Source organism: Brassica napus, unplaced genomic scaffold (assembly GCF_020379485.1).
Source record: "Brassica napus cultivar Da-Ae unplaced genomic scaffold, Da-Ae ScsIHWf_752;HRSCAF=1088, whole genome shotgun sequence".
Lineage (NCBI taxonomy): Eukaryota > Viridiplantae > Streptophyta > Magnoliopsida > Brassicales > Brassicaceae > Brassica > Brassica napus.
In genome coordinates this window covers 50,270-71,667 of record NW_026016802.1, presented here as the reverse complement: position 1 = coordinate 71,667, position 21,398 = coordinate 50,270, and the positions used below count along the sequence as shown (strand labels likewise).

Below are 21,398 nucleotides of genomic sequence, written 5' to 3'. Positions count from 1 at the left end.
TTGCGATCTACTGTGAGTCTGTAATGAAAAATTTTACATTAGCTAAGCTTTAATCTTGATTAAAACAAAAAAAAAAGAAGCTAAGCTTTAATCATGTCTGTCTTTAGGATTGTGATTAAACCTTATTTGTTTTAGGTTTTTCAATAGCTTTCAGGGGGCTTTCTGAGACATCTATGCTCTTTGATTAGCTATTCAAATGCATTAGGATTTATTTCTTCAAAACTGATTGTATCTCTTTATGTCAAAATTCACATTCATATCAAAATAAAAAATTTAGAAGAATATTTTTTTTCTGAACCATCTGAAAATTTTATACATATGAAAATGAAACTAATGGAAAATATTTATGTACTAAACTATAGTTTTATACCACAAGCTGTTTTTCTTTAGTAACTGACGACAATCCTATCTATCAATTAAATTCTTTCGCCGGTTTTAGTAGTTCGTGAAGAAGACAATTTAGACAAAAGGAACATAGAAGCCGATAAAATGAAGAGTGATGCAGCAAAACAAGCGAGGTCCATACATGTCACCAATGGTGTCGTCTTGAACTTCTCCATCATCCCAACGTGAAGTATCATTACCACCGCATACCCTATTCTGGCCTTTACTTCACCAATCGATTGGTTGCTTTGGTTTGTTTTGCAACTCACAAACATGTTGTAAAAAGCGTTTCCTAGAACTAGCATGGATGTGCCGAACAAGAACATATCTGCAGTTTTAGAGATTATAAACAAAGATGGTCAAGGTGCTTTCACTCTAGAAAGTCATGCACACCACTCAATGAGTCATCAGGATTAGAGCAATACCAATGGCTTCGATTAAAATATGAACTGTGTTACTCTTTACTCCATGCGACAATCCCTTAAGATAATGTGAATAACATTCTAGGACACGAGAGCAACCCTGTAAATCGCACGTAACATTAGATTTCAACTGATTCGTGTCATCGAATAATAAGATAGGTTATGTAAACTTCTATCCTATTTTTTATTAAAACGAAATTTTGAAAACCTATTCATTTTGAACGGAAAATAAAAATTGCCCCTTCTAATAAATTGGACGGAAATTAATCCCTTTTTGTCAAACCGACAAAAGTTATTCTATTCATTTTGTGATGTTTTTAAATTCCACATATTTAGAAGGGGATTTAGTTGGGACCAATATATCTGTACACCTTTGTGTGGATTTGAATAGTTAGAGATATTTGAGAAATATAAGAAACTGAAAAGAATTTTTTTTCATTTTACATGTTTTTTACTATAGTAGTCATTTTTAGCTGAACAGAAATGTGATATATTGGATCATATGCATAGCTACAATGTAGTTCAACAAAATAGTTTCCACTGAAGAAATATTTTGATTGGATTCATGAATGTTTTATTACACGACATTATGTTAAAATTATATTTTGATATAATTGAAGCTGGAGAAGAAAACTACCTCAAAGAAGCAGAGTACAGAACCTAATAAAGTTCCAGCAACGGCAAATAGGGTGTAGAATCTGCAGTCAAGTATCACCTGCATCCAATTAGACAATTAAAATGGTTTCACAAAATGTTTCTCTATAAAATGATGAAATATCCAAAAAATGATCCATGCAAAAAAAAAACTTTCTATATTAGGAGATAAGTAGATATACCCTTTCTATATTCCTCTGCAACTGCAGTTTCCATGCCCGTCTTTTGATGGCTTGCCTTAACTCCGTGATAAAAATATCAGTTACATGTGATACAAGAAACACAGAATCCATCAGTCCTCGTCTTACTTCAGTCTTTTTTGATCACGATCTCTGAAGTAGGCACATAAGCTTTCACCTCCACCGAAGATTTTCTATCTTTATCTTTAATGGGCGGTTTCTGATTCTGACCCCCCAACGAGCATTTCAGGATTCTTGTGCGTGACAGGGAACACGACGGCGAAGAAGAAGAAGATGATGGACGAAAGAGATCCGACGGTTTTGAATTACGACGCAATAGTAATCTAGTGGTGGTCATTGCTCTATATTTGCTTTATTTTTCGAAGCTTTCGTAGGTCTATACCACATATATATATACAACGACACATATTTGTGCAATAAAGTGCAAAACGATGCCTTGGTGTGGCAGCGTGGCTGCAAAGGAAAAGAGAAGATTCGTGGGATATTTCTAGTTTTCTTGTTCTGTTGCGTATTTTCTGAGAAAGGTTCAACTCTCTCTTCTTTTCTGGACCGTCGCTATGGTATGCGTGTCTAAAATGCACAATTCTAAGCCGGACGTTAACACGGACTTTTTGTCCAGCTAGATAGTATAAAACACGTGTCAAAACTAGTGAACGCTTCAACTTTTTCTTCCTCTGTATTTTGTTTGTATATTAAAACTTTTCTGTTTTTTCGCCATCGTAGAAAAGTTTTTTTTTAAAACAAGCAAATAACTATAACTACTTTATAAAAATAAGTTATAGGAATCGTTTGTGCAAAAATTCCGCAGACCCCAGTTCACACGTGATTTTGAGAGTTATCCGAGCTCGGCCGCTGAATAGAATAGATGGGACGCAGACGCATGCACGCTAGCCTTTGATAACACGCCAGCATAATATGCGCATGAGTCGGTGGTAAATTGGTAATAGAATAGTTTGTTATAAATCCATGATATGGATATGTGGATTGCCATTAACAATTAAGAAGGTTTACATTCGATCCGACTATCCGGTCCGTCTACACCCGTCTCCGGTCCGTCTACATCCGTCCAAGACTAGTCAAGATGAAGATTCATTCAACCGGAACATTTATGAGCTTTGACCAAGTCTATATCTTTGTAGTCAATATGTATTAAATGTGTAGATTCTCTCCTTGCTGTAAACCCTTGTGAACCTTCACTATATATTGATAGTGAGAGCTAATGAGAAAGACACACCTTTCACAGCAACACTTCTCTCATATTTCTAACACGTTATCAGCACGATTGTGCTCTCCACCTGAGAAAGCTCTCTCCGCCGGCATTCCCCTTTCCGGCCAGCTCCTCTGGTGCTCAGCCTTTGCTCCACCGGCGCTCAGCCTTCTCTCCACCAGGCCACCTCTCTCTCTCGCCGGAAAACTCCTCTCTCTCTCAAATTCCGGCCAACTCTCAGCCTCTCTCTCACGGTGGTCCTCTCAGATTCTTGTGGTGAAAAAGGGTAAACAAATCAAAACCTTGAAATCTAAAGAACACCATTATATCTGAAAGAAATCTAGGATCTATATGAATCCATAACTTATAAACAATCTATGGATTTAAAATATTAATCTTGTTTCTATGATCCATATGATCCATATGAAACTTGATTCTAAAATTATTTTGAATCCATAAAACTTAAAATTCTCTAAAGGTACTATGTTTCTCTAAAAACTTATAAACTTATTAAAATACCTAAAGATCTACATGAATCTTGTTTATAAAAACTTATGAATCATAAAATATAGTAGAGAAAGCTTAAACCTTTGATTCAATCCTTTTGTTTGGCCATTTTACCAGATGTGATAAACATAAGTGTATAATCTGGCCAAAACAAAATTCCATCAAATCCTTGATGTGCCATTTTCGGCCAGATTCCCTAAAAATCAGTCAACCCATCAATAAAATCGAAATTAAAATCATTCATTGCATATCCTTGACTATAATATTTTTTTTGTAACTATCAAAGTTTTAAAAACCTTTTATGATTTTTATAAATGCATAATCGATTTTATAAATGCTTGTTTGATTTTATTAAGTGTATATCTTTGACTGAAAATTATTTCTAAAAGTTTTATAAGCCATAGTCTTGATATGTCATAAGGTAGAATGAAATCTGTTTGAAAATCATTTGATTATATTGTTGTTAATTAAACCAACCATGAACCGATTTTATATCATACTGAATTTTGATCACATAGTTTGCTAGTTAAAATAAAACTTGATCTAGTTTCATCCTTGAACCTGATTCTATGATTAAATTATGTACTGATCATTTGCATACCTGATAGCATCATTTAGTAAATCATTAGATCAAACTTGAATCATCCATGAACTGACCTTTGCATGCATCCAACTATCATATTGTTAAAACTGGACATAGGTATCACATAATTGAAACCAAACATACATGTTCGCATAGCTTTAGCAATGATGATACTAGTTCGTCTGAAGTGGTTCATGTTGTTTGCATCTAAATGATTCACACTGTTTGCATATAGTTAGACAAAATCGGTTTCCATTTAAAATTTAGTACATTTGCTTTATTCGAAATTATAAACGAAGTTTTAACCGATTTTGAAAATCTACTTTGGTTTACAAATATCTTGAACATTTTATCTTAATACATATAAAATATTTTCTGAAAATAAAATGCATAATAAACCATCATTATTATAAATCATCAATCTCCTTGGCATATAAATTCAAATCCTGAATTATATTATGAATCATTACTCCTTTATGGATATTTGATTCAGATGTCAAAAATCAACAACCTTGAATATGCTTCCCTCAATCTCTCCGGAGATAATTACCTCCAATGGAAGCTTGATACCAAGATCCTCTTAAGGTCCAGAAACCTTGGTGATACTATCACTGAAGGCACTGAGCCATCAGACAAGGATAATTACAAGGCAATTGTTGTCATTCGCCATCACCTTGCTGAAGGTCTCAAGGACCAGTATCTCACAATTGAGAATCCTCTGGAACTTTGGACAGAGTTGAAAACCAGATTTAATCATCAGAAAACTGTGATATTGCCAAAAGTCCTTTATGATTGGAGAAACCTGAGAATCCAAGACTATAAGCCTGTGGAAGAGTATAACTCGGCTTTGTTCAAAATAGTCTCAAAGTTGAAACTTTGTGGTGAGACTATTACTGATGCTGATATGTTGGAGAAAACATTCTCCACATTCCACACCAGCAATGTTGTGCTTCAGCAATAGTACCGAGAGAAGGGTTTCTCCACTTATGCTGCCTTAATCTCTTGTTTGTTGCTAGCTGAGCAAAACAATGAGTCACTCATGATGAACAGTGAGCTAAGGCCTCCTGGTGCTAAAGCATTGCCTGAGGCACATGCGGCCGTAGAGCCAAAGGATGAGACTCCAAGAGAGTCATACCATGGTCGCATGAGAGGCCGTGGTAGATGCCAAGGTCGTAACCGTGGGTTTCAACCACGTGGCCGTGGATTTCAACCACGAGACCATCTTGGTCGCAGCCGAGGCCGAGGCTATAGCCGAGGCCGAGGCTATAGCCGAGGTCATCAAGCTAACCGTGGGTATAAGTCCGACTTCAAAACCCATGGCTCGAGCTCGACCAAATCTGCTTGCTATCGTTGTGGGATGACCAATCATTGGGCTAATAAATGCAAAACTCCCCAACACCTTGTTAAGCTCTACCAGGAGAGCATAAAGGGCAAGAACTCTGAGGCAAATTTGGTCCATTATGATGATGAGAATGATCTAGACGATGAGGATGATCAAGCCCATGACAAAGATGATCATGAGGACTTTGAGACTTCAGACCTCCTTACAAGTGGCTGAATATGAAGATTTCGATATCATATTGCTTTTGTCTTTGCACTTTGAATTCTTGATTTGGCTTTATGTCTTTTGTTTCTCATGTTCTATGACTTTGGCAATTCTATATATGAAATAAAGTTTTTACTTTATATATGCCTTATACAAAGTTGAAATTATTAAGAACATAAAACAAAGCCATTAAAACATACTTTAAACCTTAAGTAATATCTAAGGTGTTGACTCTTGTCTATTTTCAGAAATGAAAGAAGACAAGAACCAGCTAGTAGTGGATAGTGGATCAAGTCACACTATATTAAAAGACAAAAAATATTTTGTTAACCTCATTTTAAAGAGTGCCAATATCAATACTATAGCAGACACGGCCAGCCTTATTGAAGGCCATGGCCCGGCTCACTTAGTGATGCCTAAAGGCACGCATTTAAAATTTTCTAATGCATTATATTCTCCTAAATCAAAGAGAAATCTGTTAAGTTTCAAAGACATTCGCATGAATGATCTACATGTTGAAACTAGGGGCGAGGGAAAGAAAGAATTCCTCTTGATTTATGAAAATGCCCAAGGCCATAAGAAAGTCCTAGAGACTATCCCTACTATATCAATAGGCCTCTATTGTGCCAATATAAAATCGAGTGAGGCTAACACTTCAATTCCTAATGAGTTCAGAGAAGCCTTTAAACAATGGCATGAAAGGCTTGGCCATCCTGGCAGATCCATGATGCGCAAAATAATCTCGAGCTTAACTGGCCATTCCTTGAAAGATAGGATAACTATCCCTATGAGCATTACATGTATTCCATGCTCACAAGGAAAATTAATAATAAGGCCATCACCTGGAAAGGTGGGTAAGGAAACATTAAACTTTCTGGAAAGAATACATGGTGACATATGTGGACCAATACACCCACCTTGTGGGACATTTCAATATTTTATAGTCCTCATTGACGCATCGACCAGATGGTTGCATGTTTGTCTATTATCATCTAGAAACTTAGCATTGGCAAGACTATTGGCACAGATCATAAGACTGCGAGCCCATTTTCCAGATTTTCCACTAAAGACTATACGTCTTGACAATGCAAGTGAATTCAGTTCCCAATCTTGTAATGATTACTGTATGTCCATGGGGGTAAGTGTGGAACACTCCGTGGCACATGTACATACATAGAACGGATTGGCCGAATCCTTCATTAAAAGAATCCAGTTGATTGCTCGACCATTACTCATGAGGTCGAAGCTACCAGTATCAGCTTGGGGACATGCGGTATTACATGCTGCTGAATTAATACGCATAAGGCCGTCCAGTGAACATAAATATCCTCCATCCCAATTACTCTCGGGTCATGAGCCAGACGTATCCCATATCAAAACATTTGGATGTTCTGTGTACGTCCCTATTGCACCACCACAGAGAACAAAAATGGGACCTCAAAGGAGGATGGGAATATATGTTGGTTTTGATTCTCCAACCATTATTAAATATCTTGAGCCTACTACTGGAGATTTATTTAAGGCCAGATATGCTGATTGTCATTTTGATGAATCAGAGTACCCAACATTAGGGGGAGAAAATAACAAGCTGGAAAAAGAAATTGTATGGAATCAAACATCCTTATCATGGCAAGATCCTCGGACTCAATCATGTGATTTAGAAGTCCAGAAAATCATTCATATGCAAAAGCTAGCTAATCAATTGCCTGATTCCTTTGCTGACCCGAAAAGAGTGACTAAGTCCTATATACCAGCTTGTAATGCACCAATAAGTATTGATGTCCAAGATGGACACAATCAAGTGGCTACAGAGTCTAAAAGCACGTCTTAAGCGTGGTACACCAATTGGTTCCAAAGATAAAAGACCTCGGAAACTAAAGAAAGGTGCAAAAGAAACCGAGGTCATAGATTGTCCAGACAAGGCCGAAATGGCCATGCCTAAGGTACCAACCAATGAGACTCGGGACGCCGAGCCTCATGGTACTGAAGGTGCTAATGATGAGATCTCGATTAATTATTTAATGTCTGGGACAAGATGGAACCAGAAAGATGTCGACATCAATGATATATTTGCATACCAAGTAGCCCTTGATGTGATGGACTTAGATGAGGATAATGAACCCACGTCTATACTAGAGTGCACTCAAAGATCAGATTGGCTCAAATGGAAAGAAGCCATAAACGTGGAGTTAGAATCATTTAAGAAAAGGAATGTCTTTGGATCGATTATCCGGACACCTTATAATGTTAAACCAGTGGAATATAAGTGGGTATTTGTGAGGAAGAGAAATGAACATGGTGAAATTGTAAGATACAAAGCACGGCTTGTAGCACAAGGATTCTCACAAATACCAGGCATCGATTATGAGGAGACATACTCCCCTGTGGTGGATGCAACTACATTTCGATTTTTAATAAGTCTGGCCATCAAAGAAAATTTGGATATGCGGTTAATGGATGTTGTAACCGCATACCTTTATGGTCCACTGGATAATGAAATATATATGAGATTACCAGAGGGTGTTGAGCTTAAAGCTAATAAAGGTTCTCGAGAAGAACACTGCATAAGGCTGAACAAATCCTTATATGGACTTAAGCAAAGTGGTCGAATGTGGTATAATCGCTTAAGCGAATACCTTGCCAAAGTTGGCTATAAGAACGACCCTATCAGTCCATGTATCTTTATAAAGAAGTTTGCAAACAATGGATTTGTTATCATAGCAGTGTATGTTGATGATTTGAACATCATTGGAACCCCTGGGGAAATCGCCCAAACAGTTGAATATCTCAAGAAAGAGTTTGAAATGAAAGACCTAGGTAAAACTAAAGTCTGTTTGGGGTTACAACTTGAGTACATAAAAGGAGGAATCCTTTTGCATCAAATGGCATATACAGAAAAGGTACTCAAGAGATTTAACATGGACCAGGCTCACCCATTGACCAGCCCAATGGTCGTGAGGTCCCTTGGAGTGGACACTGACCCATTCCGTCCTAAGGAGGATGATGAGAATGTCCTGGGTCCTGAAGTGCCTTACCTCAGTGCCATAGGAGTGTTACTGTATTTGGCTAGCCACACTATACCAGATATATGTTTTGCCGTTAGCCTCCTAGCCCGTTTTAGTTCATGTCCGACCCAAAGGCACTAGAATGGAATTAAACATATCCTACGTTACCTTCAAGGAACTAAGGATTTGGGTCTATTTTATACCAATGAAACCAAAGATGGTTTAGTAGGCTTTACTGATGCAGGCTACTTATCTGATCCACAACATGGTCGGTCCCAAACCGGTTATGTGTTCACTCATGGTGGTACTGCAATATCATGGCGTTCCATGAAACAAACTATAGCAGCCACATCATCTAATCACTCAGAAATCTTAGCCATGCATGAGGCAAGTCGTGAGTGTGTATGGTTGAGGTCTATGACTCAACACATCCGATCAGATAGTGGAATGGTCGAGGACAATGGTCCGACCATCATATATGAGGATAATGCAGCCTGCATTGCTCAACTCAAAGATGGGTATATCAAAGGTGACCGAACCAAACATGTACTACCCAAGTTCTTCTTCACACATGAGTTGCAGAAATCCAAGGAGGTCAGCGTCACTCAAATCCAGTCAAGTGAGAACTCAGCCGACCTCTTCACCAAGTCACTTCCCACCAGCACATTCAGGAAGCTCACGCAGCAGATTGGCATGCGAAGACTCAAGGACCTTCAGTGATGTCCAAATCAGGGGGAGTAATGTGTGTTGTACTCTTTTTCCTTTCCTTGGTTTCCCTTTTTACCACATTGGGTTTGGGTTTTCCGGGAGAGGTTTTAATGAGGCAACGTTAGCACATTACAAGCCCGATATGGTTATGGCATCCAAGGGGGAGTGTTATAAATCCATGATATGGATATGTGGATTGCCATTAACCATCAAGGAGGTTTACATCCGACCCGACTATCCGGTCCGTCTACACCCGTCTCCGGTCCGTCTACATCCGTCCAAGACTAGTCAAGATGAAGACTCATTCAACCGGAGCATTTATGAGCTTTGACCAAGTCTATATCTTTGTAGTCAATATGTATTAAATGTGTAGATTCTCTCCTTGCTGTAAACCCTTGCGAACCTCCACTATATATTGATAGTGAGAGCTAATGAGAAAGACACAACTTTCACAGCAACACTTATCTCATATTTCTAACATAGTTTAAATTGTGGGAGTTTTGGATGATCTTATTCAATAGCTTTGTGAAATCGGAATTCTGGCGTATTTAATGTCACAAATTCAAAGGTGGATCAAGGTGATTATTGTATTGGAGTTAGAATTCGGCGTACTACTCAAAATCAGACAACATAGGCCATGTTCCTTAATGCGAGACTGAAAATGAACAGGGACCTTGGTAAAGGCAATGCTTTTAGTGAAATTCATAAGAACCTAAACCATCATGAATTGCAGTAACAATACATGATTTGGTTTTCTTTTTCATCAGTGCGAAAGAAGACAATTGCATCTGAACACAATGTCTCAGACCATCATATTCTTTCTTTGAGTTGTCCAAATAAATGTTTTGTTTATCATTAGAGTTTTAAAAAATCAAAACGAAAAGGTGTGTGTTTAAGGTAGACAGAACATAACAGAGAGGAGCAAAAAGGAAGACTCATACTGCTCATTTTCATTCTTGACTATCATATAATATCCCAACCTCATCACTCGAGCTTCTCCAGTTCTGACATCCTCTCAATGATCGCCTGCAACAAAGAGAGTTGATGGATAACTTTTCAGTTTACTGCCAACAATAAACGAGAAAAACTGCTCTGAGAAAAGAAGGAAAAAAAAAAAGGTTTTATGGGCGCACCCGCTTGCTTGTTTCTTGAAGCTCTCCAGCAAGAATGAATTCATCCAGTATTAAGTACACCTTACATGAAACAACAATTGTGAATTAGTAAAAATTTAAAAAACAAATAAAGAACTAATACAGAAACTTCGAAGCAACATAATTTATCCATCACTCATCAGTCTTTTGCCTTACCTTGATATGATAATGCCAAACAAGAATCATCACTAAATTAGTAAGTAAATTAATATCAACTAAAAACTCATGTGTAAATTTCAGAGCAACACCTTTATCCATTAAAAAAAAAAAAGAAACAAGCTTTGATATGATAAAGCTAAAAAATCATCACTAAGTTTTTCGAGAAAGCCACTCGTAAGATACTAAGATGTCCAAGGAAGAATTTGCTAATCATAAAACAATGACAATTAACTCTAATCATAGGTCGTCCACAGGGAAGTAGGAGACTGAAACAGTTTGAGAAGTAACATAAAAGGATAAACGAAAGAAAGAAAGAAAGAAAGATGTTTTGGGGGGTTACCTTGTGGAAGTTGAAAACCAAATCAAGCTCACAGACATTGCTGAAGAAATGGTCCAAAATCTCAACGAACAAGTGGATGCATTCAAGGTAAGCCAACTCATTGTCTGTTATGTCAACGCACAATGAGAAAAACAACCCTGCATATCTCCTGTATATAACCTTATGCGTTCTAAACTGCAACAAAACAAAGATTATACAAAAAGTAACATATATAAGCAAGCATGATTTAGAACCCTAATCTAGTTGACTTTTGTAACAAGAATCTTGAAACTAAACCAAAAACTCTAATCTCGTTGATAAGCAAGAACTAACAAACCTCGACGAAATTGGTGAACTTTGAGTCGCGATTGACCACCAATCTATGAACCTGAGAGCAAATTAAGAATCAGAGCACAAAGAAGGGAGAAAGAATAGAGAATTGAATTATTGTACCTCGTATTCAACCTTGTGTTTCTCGGACTCCTCGAGAGGAACATAGTACTTTGCAAGACGAGTCTTGCCTTGTCTGTTCTGCAACAATATGAATCGGATCTGCAAAGACAAAATTGAGATATCAGATTATCGAATTCGAAGAATCTTAAAACCATTTATACCATTATTCCCGGAATCACACAACACAAGCAAACGCATCCAAGGTTTCGTAAGATCTTCGGCAGCCTTGCGGGTTGCTTCTCCCAGTTAACACTTATTGGAATGGTCTCAATTTAATTATTCTTTTTTTCAGGTCATTTTTCGAAAGTGAAAAAAAGCCCATTAAAGACATTACATTTACAAAGATGGTGTTCAACTCTCTCACTCATTAACCATTATTATACGTTGGACAATTTGAGCCCATTTGAACAATATGGTTTAAACAAAGCAACAACATATGTCGGGATTCTTAACTCATGATTTGATATTTTTTTTGTTTTTTTACACTTTTCAACTTAGAGACGGCTCTTATATCTCTTATTTAAGAGACAGTTCTAAGTTTTTCTTAGTTAAAATCTAAGAAAAACTAAGAATCGTCTCTTACCAGAATCTAAGAATCTCAGTTAAGAGACATGTTAATCATGGTAAGTATGTCAAAACAAGTATCTAATCAACTAGTATTACTATTTAATATAATTTATTTATATAATTAAATTTAAATTTCTAAGAAGACTTAAATGATCAATAAGTGAACAATAAATGGACACATGACATTAGAGGTGTTAATGAAGTTTTCATAAGTTCCCATTAGAAAATTTTACTATACACTCTATTTCCTATTTTTTTAAAAAATAATTTATCTATTTTAAAAATGACATATTCACCTATATATTTTTATTGGAGATGTGTTCTAAAGCACCGCCGATCTAAAACAAGGGAGCACAACATGTTCTTTTTCAGCTTTGTCGATGATTCTTCATCGCAGACATCAGAAGGTTCAGAAATAACTCGTATCAAGTTCAACATCTTGTTATGATCTCCATTCTCTACAAAAGCAAGTTCCTTTAAAACCCCTATCTCAAAGGCCCATGCAACAAACAGTGAATAATTTTTGTCATGGTGAAATAATAGATGTGCATTTATCTTTTATCAAATCAGTTCTTCTAATTCAACCAAGTCTTCTTCTGCATTTGTGTATGCTTTTCTCTTCTTCTCTTTCTTGAACCTTGTTAACTCTAAACCGGTTAACAGTGAAGTGATGTTTTGCCAAAGCCAACGAAACTGTACAAAAAAAGAAGATAGCTTCACTAGGAAATATCAAAAATGCTTTGTTGAGATCTGTTTTTTACAAATCAATTTCAGCACTGGCTCGAGACATTCTATACAACCCAAATTTGAATTAAGATTTTGAAATTGAAGAATGATCATAGATCTTTCATATTATCTTTTAGATCAATGAAGAGTTCCTCCAATATTTGTTTATCCAATCTGAAATATATAAAAATATGGGAAAGCAAAAGATAGTGGGCAAAGAAAAAGGCCGTGGGTCGTGGATTGTTTTGAATAATTGTTTTACATTTCAACTTTATAAGCATTATCTTTTTAACTGGTTTTTTTTTGAATTTTTTAAAACATTTATTATGTGGCATCGTCTGATTCGTCACGTGACTTACGCTTTATTATATAAAGGATTCACGTTCTTGTATAGTAATAATAACTCAAGATAGGCTAATATTTATGACTTACTATCCTAAATCATTCAAGTAATCAATGCTCAATGACAAACTAATAGATTAAATACATTTTGATTATATGATACGTTCACTTTAGTTCTTAACTCAATTCTTATTGCCCTTAAGAAGTCAAACTCATATAAACTAGCTTAAATTGATCAGCCGAGGGATGTTCAAGCAAAAATAAACACAATTTCTTGTTAGCTACTATAGATCAAGAAGTAGCAGAAATTTAGATGGAGAAAGAAAACACAAGTATCTCTATTCTACCATTGCTGTTTAACAAGCCATGAATCCGTCTTGGAACTAACCAATAATCTATATTATAATAGTTAAGTTTTTTCTCACTCCTCAGCACGCCACGTCAGCGTTATGTGTGTCCCACTTTTAAAAAGTGTGAAAAAGTGTCAGGCCTATGGTTCGAACCCGGGTTATTAGGATATAAGCAACAACATTTTACTAAATGATACTTTGTTCATTGATGGCCGAACCTAATATATATTTATGAAGGTCGGAAGCCATTGCTTCTTTGGCTTCCTCTGAGGGTCAGACCTACAAGTGTATTATGGGTTTCATTTTTAAATGAGATTCATTACGTTATATGAAAAAAACTCAAGTTTGCAAAAATTATAGTTTTCCCATATTGTAAACTGATGTCGTTTAACATGAGTTTGAGTTCTTTTCATCATTGTCTCAAAAAAGCCTGAGTTACAGAGTTGCGTTGTGTGTTTGTTCGTAATCTATTTTTTCACCGGTGAACTCTTCATGTCCCCATCTTAAATCGCTTGATCATAAATGTTCCTGATTTGTAGCCCCTCTGTAAACCCTATATATATAATTCTCATCTTTGATGAACCCAATTTTCATCTCAACCAAACTCATTGATTCCTCTTAGCTTTAACCATCTTCTAGAAAATGTTTATCTCTGCCTCTCCAGTTCCTCAAACCGGCGTCCCGGCGTCAGTCACTCAACCTTCGAGTCTCTCCGTCTTGGTCGTAGTAGTCAGAACATAGCCTCTGGCTTCCTCCGCTTCTGGGATTCCATGAACTTCAAGAAAGACAGGGAGTTTGTGGGAATTATGGTTCTCTTCCTTGATGAAAAGGTAAGTTAAATCTTTGATCTATCACACTTATTTAACATAATTGTTTTAATTGATTTCCTGATTCTTTGTTGAATAATATTATTTGCAGATTTCGTGATTCATGGGTTTACTCCCGTCGGACGTGCTAATCATTATATGCCATCTTTGAAAGTAGATTCTATTGTGAGAGTCGATCGTTAGGTGCTCAAGCATGTACAAGATAACTGATCATTCATTCCTCATTTGTTTCATCTCACTAACCATTATTCATGAAGTCATCATGGGTGCTCCTGAGATCAATCGCTAGTCAAGATTAGACTGTTTGACACTCTCCAAGTGATTGCGAACACAAACCTAGAACTCCCAGGTATATTATCATATTGTATTTGGGTTTATATAATGCTTCGATATCATAACTGATATTTAAACTCGCAGATGTGGTTGGGCAAATATGTTCTGTCCAGGGCTCTGACCTCACCAAAGAAACAACGCGAGTCGTTATCTATCTCCTCATTGATCCGTAAGAAACAATCAACACATAATTCCCTTTATATTACTGTCTATATTGTTCTAACATCAATAATCAAAAATATTTCATACCCAAGATTTGTGGTCGTCTATTTATCTCTCTTACTTATCAATTTAATTTTACACAAATCTTTATTTTACAGCTTTAAAAGAAACCACAATAACTCAAACAATCAAAACACCAAAAACTAGAATCCCAAAAAAGACGAATCATTAATGATCACCTCTCTTTTTGTCTAATCTTACAAATAAACTTCAAAACAAATATACCAAACCAATCAACTCAACTAAAACTCAACGACACATTCATTGAGAAAGTTAAACAAATACAAACTACACTACCAGCTATTTAATAATTTACAAATTTACTTTCGCAAATGCTTACGAAGAAGAAGATGACGACAACCAATATCAGTGAAATTACCTTTAAAAAAGCAGAGTAAGTTACAAACGCTGATAAATACAACTAGCAATGATTTTTGTTTACATATTACCCATCAAATAAAAGTGAAACAAACACAACCACACTAGGAGATACAAAAGACAATCCCAACAAACACAAAGGCGGCAACAACATCTTCACCTGCTCACTTCTCTTGTCTTTTGAAAATAGCTTACATGATCAATGTCAATAGGTCAATGCTATTGTCTTCTTATGAGAAAAATACATATATTCGTTTAAAACCCATTAAGGCCCAAATACTAATTGTCACTCATTTTATAGTTATTTCTACAAGTCTTCATGTATTTGTTTTAAAGGCTCAGTAAAAACAACAAGTTTAAAAATAAAAAAAACATATAACCAACATAATAAGAATAAAAAAATTATTATTTAATACACACAACTTACACAACTAAACTGGAGAAAAAAATATCCAGAAACAAAAAGTACTCTCAACAACCTTAATATAATTTATGTAATCTCAACAATACAAGTAACAAATTAAAAAATCAAACAAAAAATAAGTCTCAGTGACACAGCAAGCAACACCACAAATTATATCAATCACATTACTAACACAATTTAGTCATTCATGAGTGGAGAACAGTGCATACACAGTTCATCATCACAACTCTAACCCTATAACAATAAAAACTTGAAAAACAATGATCAACCCAAACGAAAAATTCACAGATACAATAACGCTAAAAAATATTGAGAAGAAACAAGAATTCTGTTCCACCACCCCGCGCTTGCGCGGGGGCAATGCTCCTAGTTTAACAAATGATTCCTTACACATAACAGATGAAAACAATCAAGAGTAATAAGAATAAAAATCAATATCATAAATGAATGAATATTAAAGGGTGAAGGACCCTAGGAACGGATCACTCTACTGGTTTTGTCTGGATATGAACTCTGGATGGAGAACTGGTGGATTGAAGGGTCGCACGAAGGTTGCGGAAGGCCTCCGATATTTTCGGCTTCAGTTGGTGCTTGATATGACTCACAAGTCCACCAAAAGAAGGGTCTCTAGTCGTTGCTTGATATGACTCACAGGTCCAACGATTTTGAGGAATGTTTACTTGGATATGACTCAACAAGAAACAAAGAAAAGTTCTACAAAGAACAAAGAGTTTCAACTCAAAACAAAGGGGAAAACTATCTGCTTTATTTCGTGGATCTTAGGCCCTATTTATAGGATTACAAGTTGTAAAGATCCAAAGAAGAATGTGCTAAAAATAAAACATAAAAGACCGAAAACAAAGACTTGACTAAATAAAGTATTTGACTGAAACTTGGACTGCCTCTTGATATAGCCACGACCATGACTTTGAAAAGTGAAGAATATGCTCCTGATATGGGCCAAGACATGTCCATTTGAGGTCTGGTCGAAATCCATCTTTTCTCTTAGCCAATATTTGATCGGTTTCTCCATTTGGCTCAAACAAGTCTGTTTTTTAATCTTTTTGAAAACCATCAAGCTCAAGGCTTTCTTGGACATTTAGAACATGGATAATCACCTTTGGCATGATTGAATTGGTCGTTGGTTCATCAGAAAAAAGGTTTGCCATTTCCAACTTCTCGGATGGTCTGATTAGCACTCGTCAATGTCGTCATCATATTTGGCTACCCTTTTTTCTAAAATAGAAAAAATCGCTATAGCTACGAATTTGCTACGTTATTTTCGTAGCAAAATAAAAACAATGAATTTGTTATGAACTTGCCACGAAGCGTAAAACGTAGCAAACCATATCAATTTCGTAGCAAAATTTGCTACGATATTGCTACGAATGTAAACGTAGCAACAAACTGCTACGATTTTGCTACGAATGTTATGTGGCTAATATGCAAAATATCTTTTAGGTACAATTTGCCACGAATATTTTGTGGGTATTACGAAATAGCCACAATTTTGCCACGAAAATTTCGTAGCTATTTGAAACCTTATATCCTAAACATGTTTCTAACCCTTAAACTTTAAAAATAAATTTTAAACTCTAATCTTTTCAGACTATAACCTCAAAATTTTAAAGTTAAACTCAAATTTAATCACTTTTAAAATAACTTCTGAAATTTTAAATTTAAACTCAAACTCTATATTACAAACCCTAAAATCTATATATAAACTCTATACCCAAATCATAAATCTAAACAGTAACTCTAATATTTTCCAAGTTTAACAACAAATATCAACTTATACTCAAAATTTAATATTTTTAAAAAAATTAATTCCAAAATTTAAATCTATACTACTTCAAACACTATATTCCAAACCCTATAGTATAACTCTAAATATTATACCCCAAATCATAAAGTCCAAACACCAAAACTTAAACATAAATACTAATCAAATTTTTTCAAATTGTATTCTCAAATTTTACTCTAAACCCCAAACCTAAGACTCCAAATAAACAATCATAAACATTAATCTTATATTTAAAACTTTTAAATTAGACTAAACTTTTAACTTTAATCATAGTCATTAATCAAATCCTATATTATAAATCTATTATTTAAATTTAAATTCATTTGTTTAAACCCCATATAAACCCATTTATATATAAGTGAACTAGAAGCATATTTGATGACCAAAGAAAAAGAATTAACAGCTTAATTCTGATTGGGCCAAAAAAGTGAGGCGTGGATCACCATTCTTTGAATTTTACGCAGGTGGGCAAAAAACCCAAACCAAACCAACTGAAGTTAAAACGATCCAAATCAAACCGTGATCTTTACATAATCCAATTGATTCATGTTTTACTCAACCCGAATGGTTTGGTTTGGTTTGGGTTCAAACCTAACCAAACCGAACCAAACCAATAATCCAATATATATATATATATGTTAACATATTGTAAATTTTAGTTAAAGTTTCGTTTTCCATTTTTTCTTAACTACCATATATTTTAAAAAAAAAATCAAATATGATTCAAATAATCCTAATACCTAAATATTGTACTGAAAACAAAACCTAAAAACTATAAGTATCTAAATCGTAGCCATCTCGTTTCGTTCATCTTCTCCAATTTTCATTCTCTAAATTATGTAACAAAGTTATTATAGGATCAATAAAAACAAAAAGATAGATGCAAATAGTCTTTTAGTTAATAGGATTTGGAATGCTTACAAATCTTTGTTACGCTAATTAGATTACAAATATTCTGCTCTTTACTTATTATGTATTTCTTCTTTTGACGTGGTTAAGAGTTTTGTCATCGAGCTTTAAATTGTTTTTTGTTTCATAGATTTTTAAAGAACCAAACTAAATCTAAACCAAACTGAACTAAACCGAACCAAACTAAACCCAAACCGAGTCCAAACCAAAGCTACTTTGGTTTTAATTGGGTTGAGTTTTATAAAACCCAAATTAACCAAACCAAACCAAACCCAAACCGAACCCGAAACTAAACCGATATGCCCACCCCTACTTTTTACAGTTGGTAATACTAATCTTAGGGGTCAGATTAATTCACTATTAATATTTTATGTTTGTATTATCTCTTTCTTCCTTTCTTCTTCCTCCACATGATTCTATACTTCTTCTGTACCTCTTCGATCTTCTCATCTCATCTAATCTCATCTCTTATCCTCTTCCCATCTCTCTTTCTCCTCTGCTCATCTTTCATTTATTCTTCTTCTATCAACCAAATGGATCTGAACGAAGAGGATCACCACCGTCAAGCTTCTCACCACCATGCTCCTTTCCATTCAGTTGCGTTCTTCACCACCACCACTGTCACGCTCGTCACCACCCCCACCGGTCACGTCTCTCTCTCTCTCTGTTTTGAATCTGATTTTTTTTGTTCTTGATAAAGGAAAGCGGAGGATGCACAGTAGATTGATGAAGGATGCAGAGGAGATTGATGGAGGAGGTAGCAGTGGTGGGTCGTGGGCAGAGCCGGCTTGAATGTTGAAGACGAAGAAGCTCGGTGAGGAGGCGGCAGGCAGCGGAGAATATACAGTAGGTTTAGATTAGGGTTAGGTATTTTTTAAATTTGGTTTAGTATGCTAAACCGATTTTTTTTCCTCAAATTGAAATTTATATATAAACGAAACCAACATACATCTTCAGAAGTTCAAAGATGACATACCATCTGGATCACAAAAACCACTCAGTCTCTAACCTACCAAGAGCGCTAAACCTCCCAAAAACTTTCAACCTCCAGAATAACCAAACAAAATATACTCCCTCTACTCTAATTGGCAAGAGATACTTCTTTCGTTTACAAAGAAATTGTCCAGCCACCGAATATGACCTGAGGCAACATAGGACTGTGTTAAACCAAGGTTAACCACACTCTGTGCGATGAAAGAAGCACATCTAACCGAAGCCAAAGCTTCCACTTTCAGTTCCCACCGTACAAAAACCTGCAACTCCTTCCTTAGATCCGAAGCTTCGTATTGCAAAGCCGGCCACAACTAAGGCTTAACCACCGCTTCAGACAGATCATCAAAAGTAGATGAGAAGCTCACCTTTTGATATCTAAGACTTCTCATACTTTCCACCACCCACAGAGAGACTTGAAGCTTAGCCTCCAATAATGTCGGAACAGCAGGGAGAGCTCTTCTACTGTGCTGTAGGACTCTGCCAACATCATTTCTAACTATCCAAGCCGCACCTGTATAAGAGCTCCCTTTTGACCACTCCATTCCTATCTCACATTTCACTCATCCTTTTGGAGGCGCAATGAATGGAGGACAGGCTTCAGGCGGACATACCGCTACCTCCCTCTCCATACTTCCCTCTATCTGTTGAGCCATGAACCAATCATCAGCTTCTTTATACGCTTTGCTCGCAATAACATCAGGCGTTAAGCTTTTTCCTTCAAAAAAAAAACCATTTCTATGCTTCCAAAGATACCATAGGATCCAAGGCCAAGCCCTTGAGATCTTAGGATCAACTTTCACATTCTTACTCATCGACAACATATAAGAGATATTCTCATAAATGGATCTCTCCAGCCATCCTCTCGGCGGCGTAGGGATGTACGAAAGCGCCCAGGTCTGTCTCGCTATATCACACTGGAACAAAACATGATTGGTAGATTCGCCTTCTCTCCCACAGACCTGACACCTTTCATCACATTTCATACCTCTCGCAAGAATAAGCTCTGATACCGGGAGAGCATCCGACAAGGCATTCCACAAGAACAATTTTATCTTAGGCGAGGTATGCACCTTCCAACCTTGCACCTTGAGATCATTAAGAGAAGGCTTCGCTTCAGCCAGCACCCGCAGCTCCTTGTTCTTCTCGTTTGACGCCAACCAGTAACCCGATTTTACAGTATAAGCACCCGACCTGTTTAATTTCCACACCCAAAAGTCATCTCTCGTAACTACTGGTTGGTTCCTCAGCAACACTTCAATATCCGAAGGAACAAATATTTCTTCCAGCGCTTGGTGATTCCATCTTCTCGCCTGAAAGTCAATCAGAGTCCTCGCTTTAAGATTAAGATCAAACGTGCAGTTTTTGATCCAAGGAGCTCTAAGCCCATACCCATCTCGCTCATCTTCAAACCACTTATCACACCACACATTGATTGAATTCCCATCCCCTACTCTCTTCTGAATCCCCTTCCGTAGCAACTCTCTCCCAAACAGCAAGCTCCTCCACCCATAAGATGGACGGTTTCCAAGTTTCGCCTCTAAAAAATCAACCTCAGGGAAGTATCTACTTTTCAGGAACCGAGCAAGAAGGCATTGAGGTGCAGATAGCACTTTCCACGCCTGTTTAGCAAGAAGCGCTTGGTTAAAAGCCTCAAAATCTCTGAAGCCCATACCTCCGATATCTTTTGGCAAACACAGTTTGTCTCATGCTATCCAGTGCACCTTTCTCTTATGTAAGTCAGACCCCCACCAGAAATCAGCCATAACTGATACAATTTTACCACAAACTGTCTTTGGGATTTTATAAACTGACATGGCAAAGACCGGCAAGGCAGAAGCTGCGACTTTGAGTATAATCTCCTTGCCACCTTGAGAGAGCTTCCGTAGGTACCAAGCATTGAGCCGAGCAGTGACTCGTTCTCGTAAATAGCCGAAAAGGTCAACCTTAGAGCCACTGAAACACTCCGGGAGCCCGAGGTATTTGGAGGAGCCTCCTTCGTTAAATATTCCCAGCACCTGAGATATAGAATCTATTTCCTCCTGCCTCACCAATCTACCAAAAGATATCGCCGACTTCTGTACATTAATGGCTTGACCCGTGGCTTTTCCATAGGTCCGCAAGACAACATGAAGGACCCTCGCTTGCGACTCCGACGCCTTGCACATGAAGAGGCTGTCGTCGGCAAATAGGAGATGATGGATAGATGGACCATGCTCTGAAAACTT

At 36.6% G+C, this 21,398-nt stretch overlaps 2 protein-coding genes across 2 annotated transcripts; both read right to left on the bottom strand.

The window, feature by feature from the left end:
• Positions 1-319: 319 nt before the first annotated feature.
• LOC106435184 lies at positions 320-2,029 on the bottom strand. The gene is made up of 4 exons (XM_013876051.3): positions 1,643-2,029; positions 1,444-1,521; positions 810-906; positions 320-712 (listed from the first exon to the last, which is right to left on the bottom strand). The coding sequence occupies exons 1-4, from the start codon at positions 1,751-1,753 to the stop codon at positions 417-419; spliced, it is 582 nt and encodes a 193-aa protein (XP_013731505.2). The 5' UTR covers positions 1,754-2,029; the 3' UTR covers positions 320-416.
• Positions 2,030-10,044: 8,015 nt separating this feature from the next.
• On the bottom strand, positions 10,045-11,609 carry LOC125605488 (AP-2 complex subunit sigma-like). The gene is made up of 6 exons (XM_048775203.1): positions 11,460-11,609; positions 11,299-11,397; positions 11,183-11,233; positions 10,867-11,040; positions 10,350-10,409; positions 10,045-10,242 (listed from the first exon to the last, which is right to left on the bottom strand). The coding sequence occupies exons 1-6, from the start codon at positions 11,460-11,462 to the stop codon at positions 10,201-10,203; spliced, it is 429 nt and encodes a 142-aa protein (XP_048631160.1). The 5' UTR covers positions 11,463-11,609; the 3' UTR covers positions 10,045-10,200.
• Between the last annotated feature and the right edge of the window lie 9,789 nt (positions 11,610-21,398).

Bases quoted from the DNA above. Each gene is read 5' to 3' on its own strand.
- LOC106435184 (XM_013876051.3), bottom strand. From the start codon at position 1,753: ATGGATTCTGTGTTTCTTGTATCACATGTAACTGATATTTTTATCACG. The intron at 1,522-1,642 runs GTATATCTACTT...AATTGGATGCAG, and splicing joins TGCAGAGGAATATAGAAAGG to GTGATACTTGACTGCAGATT. The intron at 907-1,443 runs GTAGTTTTCTTC...TGCGATTTACAG, and splicing joins CTGTACTCTGCTTCTTTGAG to GGTTGCTCTCGTGTCCTAGA.
- LOC125605488 (XM_048775203.1), bottom strand. The intron at 11,234-11,298 runs GTACAATAATTC...ATTTGCTCTCAG, and splicing joins AACACAAGGTTGAATACGAG to GTTCATAGATTGGTGGTCAA. The intron at 10,410-10,866 runs GTAACCCCCCAA...GTTTCATGTAAG, and splicing joins TGGTTTTCAACTTCCACAAG to GTGTACTTAATACTGGATGA.